This window comes from Sinocyclocheilus rhinocerous, unplaced genomic scaffold (assembly GCF_001515625.1).
Source record: "Sinocyclocheilus rhinocerous isolate Xijiao unplaced genomic scaffold, SAMN03320098_v1.1 C36371639, whole genome shotgun sequence".
NCBI classification, from domain to species: Eukaryota; Metazoa; Chordata; class Actinopteri; order Cypriniformes; family Cyprinidae; genus Sinocyclocheilus; species Sinocyclocheilus rhinocerous.
The window spans coordinates 1-1,058 of NW_015779795.1; the positions used below are offsets into that span (position 1 = coordinate 1).

Here is a 1,058-nt window from a genome sequence, read left to right on the forward strand (position 1 = left end):
AGCAAGGTGTACCTAATAAAGTGGCCAGTGAGTGTATATATATATCCAAATTCATTACATACGTCAAAATATATTGCAATAAACATGTTTAATTAACATTTTATTATATTAACTTTGGCAGCCCTAAAAACTACAAGTACAAGATTAAATTGAACACAAATGGAAGTTTTTCTACCCCTAGTGTCTCTTTCAGTTTCAGAAAAGATTCGGAAGAGAAGAAAGTCAGCTAAAAGTTGTGAATTCCTGTATGAGCTCAAACATTTCTCATCAAATTCTTCCAAGTTCAAATGATCTGAGCTATGATATACAGACTAACTTTATAGCTCACAATACTGTACATCAACAATTGTCTCATTTGAGTCTATTGTTACTTTTTCAGTATCAAATGAGAAACATCTGAGATTAATTGGACGTGAATGTGAATGAAACAAAACTCCATTAACTCTTTTGAGCTTTTAAAGACTCTATTTTCGATCATTCATCTTTCTTTTCTTCTCTCTCCAGACGTTCTACAGTCAGGTGTCCTCTCCTCTGCTGAGAACCATCGCCATTCATTTTCCTGAGAACGCTGTGAATAACGTGACTCAGAATCGTTTTGACAAGTTCTTCCATGGTTCTGAGCTGATAGTGGCTGGAAAACTCCAACCGTCAGACCTCACAACGCTGCAAAGCCTCACCACCGCTTCTGCTGTGAGCCCCATGTCACCGTTGTCTCCATTCAGATTTTCAAATTCAGTTTTCATGCCTTGTTTAATAATAATTGCTTTGCTTCTCTAGGCAAACATGGACCTGAACATTCAGACAGAGGCGGATATTCATGGGTTGGACTCTGTGCTCAGCACACATCAACATTCCTTCACCGGCTTTGCTCGACAGATGTGGGCATACATTACTGTCAATCAGCTATTGGCCGAACGGTGAGAGAAAAACCAACCCTGTATTCACTTCAAGAGCAGTTTTGCTATATTTGAGGCCATCTGCATGCACAATTTCTAATAACTAGCGCTGTCAAATGATTAATCGCATCCAAAATACAAGTTTTTGTTTGCATAATATAT

The 1,058-nt window shown here is 38.0% G+C and overlaps 1 protein-coding gene across 1 annotated transcript; it reads left to right on the plus strand.

The window, feature by feature from the left end:
* Positions 1–459: 459 nt before the first annotated feature.
* On the plus strand, positions 460–968 carry LOC107735919 (inter-alpha-trypsin inhibitor heavy chain H2-like; the record flags this gene model as incomplete). Its single annotated transcript, XM_016547465.1, has 2 exons — positions 460–690; positions 778–968. Coding segments are annotated over 2 exons (375 nt in total), but the record flags the coding sequence as incomplete, so codon positions are not given.
* Positions 969–1,058: the final 90 nt, after the last annotated feature.